Raw genomic sequence first — 2,295 nt, 5'->3', positions numbered from 1 at the left:
CAGGAAAGCCAAAGAAATAGCAATGAAGTGTTATTTTGGATGTTAGGCACACCATGAAATCTTTCTTTACATGAGATGGTCTATAGTTGATGTTTTTCCTTTGGAAGACATACAGGAAGAGATGAAAGAGTCAGAAGACTGACTGTACAAATGAACTGGTACATGGAATTAAAATCCCACCTGGGAGTGTGCTTCCTCGAACAGCAGAAGAAGATTCCAACTGTGTTTGGTAATGATGCCAAATCAATAAAAGAACATAGTGCAAGTGAAAGGATCCTCAGAGATTTTTCTGCTGACTATCCCAGATTGTTTCTCTTCCAGGCTGTCATGTGCCTCTGAGTCTGTTTCCTTTCTCAGAGCACTTTAATCGCTGCAGCATCCTTACAGAGCTTTGCTTCAGTTGACTGTTTGCTATGATTAGGATAAATGAGTGACAGCAGGGATAGATGAATGCTATTGTCAAACCAAACATGAATAACAGGTTGCTTTCTGGAATTAACAGACAAATTACACTGATGGTAATACCCGTGAAATGCAGTATAAAGAGGATAATAAAAGATAATAAAACTTTTATTGTTTTCACATGAACTTCTGTGTTGAGATCTCTGAATCCTGATTCATTTGATTGTATCCGCTTGCTGTGTCTCCAAAGGGAAATGATTAAGAGAAAACATACAATTAACATTATCATAAAGAATAAAAATATTCCCCCATTGGTGAAAACATAGTTTATGATTAATTCATTTTTCTTCATGTGGGTCTGCCAAGATGTGTTTACATACAGCATTTTTTGATCTTTAACCATCTTCACAACTACTTGGAAAGAAAATAGACATGACATAAGCAAACACCCTATCAGGAAGAAAAAAACTGTATTAATTCTTCTTTTTAACCATAGAAATATATAGTGGGAAAAATTTGCTATCTTCAGGAAATAAAAGATACTGAGACTGGTGGCAAACCAGACATTCAATTGACCGATAATTATCCATAGATAACTGTTGAGTTCAACTATGTTGATAGGAGACAGCAATTTTGGAGAGAATAGTTTCATGTATGCCTTTGTGATTAAGAGCCCCACAAGGCAAATTCTGGAAATTGCCAAGCCAGTGAGAATGAAGCCAATGCTAGAAAGCTTCTTGCTCCTGGTACAGTCCATGCAGTTCACAAGTGCAATGAATGTGTTCCCTATAATGCCCAGCACAGCCTCACTAGTTGCAACGGAAAGGAGGACACCTTCCATTGCACCCAACATCTTTGAAGATCTTTAAAATGGCTTCTGCTGAAGCTGTTCAAGATGCCAATCTATTGGCTGCTCAATAAAGGAGCGGTTTTATCCTCTTTCCTTAAAGACTTAAATATATTTCAAAAATTATTTGTGGTAAAATCTGAAATGTCTTCATGGAGTTCTCTCCAGTTGCTCCTGTTTTAGCTTGTCTACAGGATGCTCCAGACTGAATGCTTTCCTGCCATTTGTTAATAGGCAAATGAGAGTTTTTGTTTTGTGTGTTGTACTTGTCTCTGTGAGACTATTTTGCATTTGAAGAGGTGTCATGTTGTGAGGTCTATGGTCTGACTGCAGGAAAGGAGTAAGGTCAAAGGAGGGTGGAAAGCTGATGAGAGTATGAGGAATGGCAGACTAAACAGACACACTTTGTTCACTTTGGAGGAAGGCTTCAGGGCAGGTATATACCACCAAGAACTCAAGCATGTTCTGGTACTCAAGGACGACACAAAGGTGAGTAGCATACAGGCTTCGTAGAAGTAGGCACATAAGCCCTGTACACACACATCTATAGCCAATAAGGCAAAGGGGGAGGCATAGATGAGGTTCTCTGACATCACAACCCTATTAACCTAGAATCATACAAAAGTGGGACTCAGCGAAAAGTAGTTATATAAAAGATTACTGTTCTTTTGGGTTTTCACTATGCATTTGAAATCAGCTATTTTGTGCTTACCTATTTTGATGCTTAATACCTATTTTAGTACTAGATTATCTAAGTATAAACTTGCCCTTAGATATTCTGTTTTCTAAAGACAGAAATGATAGAAAGCATGAAATCTAACACGATTTTCATCTTTTAAAAAATCAAATTCAGTATCACTAGCTGGTCACCGTCACACTCTTAAGTATATGCTCTCTGCTATGCTGGGATAAGGGTATCACTTGACACCTGCCTAGATGACACAGTGCTAGCTGTGTTCTGGAAAAAATAACTCAGAACTCCAAATAACAATAACAACTACAACAACAACCATAACAACAACAAACCCAACCAACCAACCAACCAA

The 2,295-nt window shown here is 38.0% G+C and overlaps 1 protein-coding gene across 1 annotated transcript; it reads right to left on the bottom strand.

The window, feature by feature from the left end:
• Positions 1 to 325: 325 nt before the first annotated feature.
• LOC114632544 (taste receptor type 2 member 114-like) lies at positions 326 to 1,255 on the bottom strand. The gene has a single exon (XM_028781085.1). The coding sequence runs from the start codon at positions 1,253 to 1,255 to the stop codon at positions 326 to 328; it is 930 nt and encodes a 309-aa protein (XP_028636918.1).
• Positions 1,256 to 2,295: the final 1,040 nt, after the last annotated feature.

This window comes from Grammomys surdaster, unplaced genomic scaffold (genome assembly GCF_004785775.1).
Source record: "Grammomys surdaster isolate TR1022 unplaced genomic scaffold, NIH_TR_1.0 373, whole genome shotgun sequence".
NCBI classification, from domain to species: Eukaryota; Metazoa; Chordata; class Mammalia; order Rodentia; family Muridae; genus Grammomys; species Grammomys surdaster.
The sequence above is the reverse complement of the archived record's forward strand: the minus strand, read 5'-3'. Positions and strand labels throughout refer to the sequence as shown.

Bases quoted from the DNA above. Each gene is read 5' to 3' on its own strand.
- LOC114632544 (XM_028781085.1), bottom strand. From the start codon at position 1,255: ATGTTGGGTGCAATGGAAGGTGTCCTCCTTTCCGTTGCAACTAGTGAG.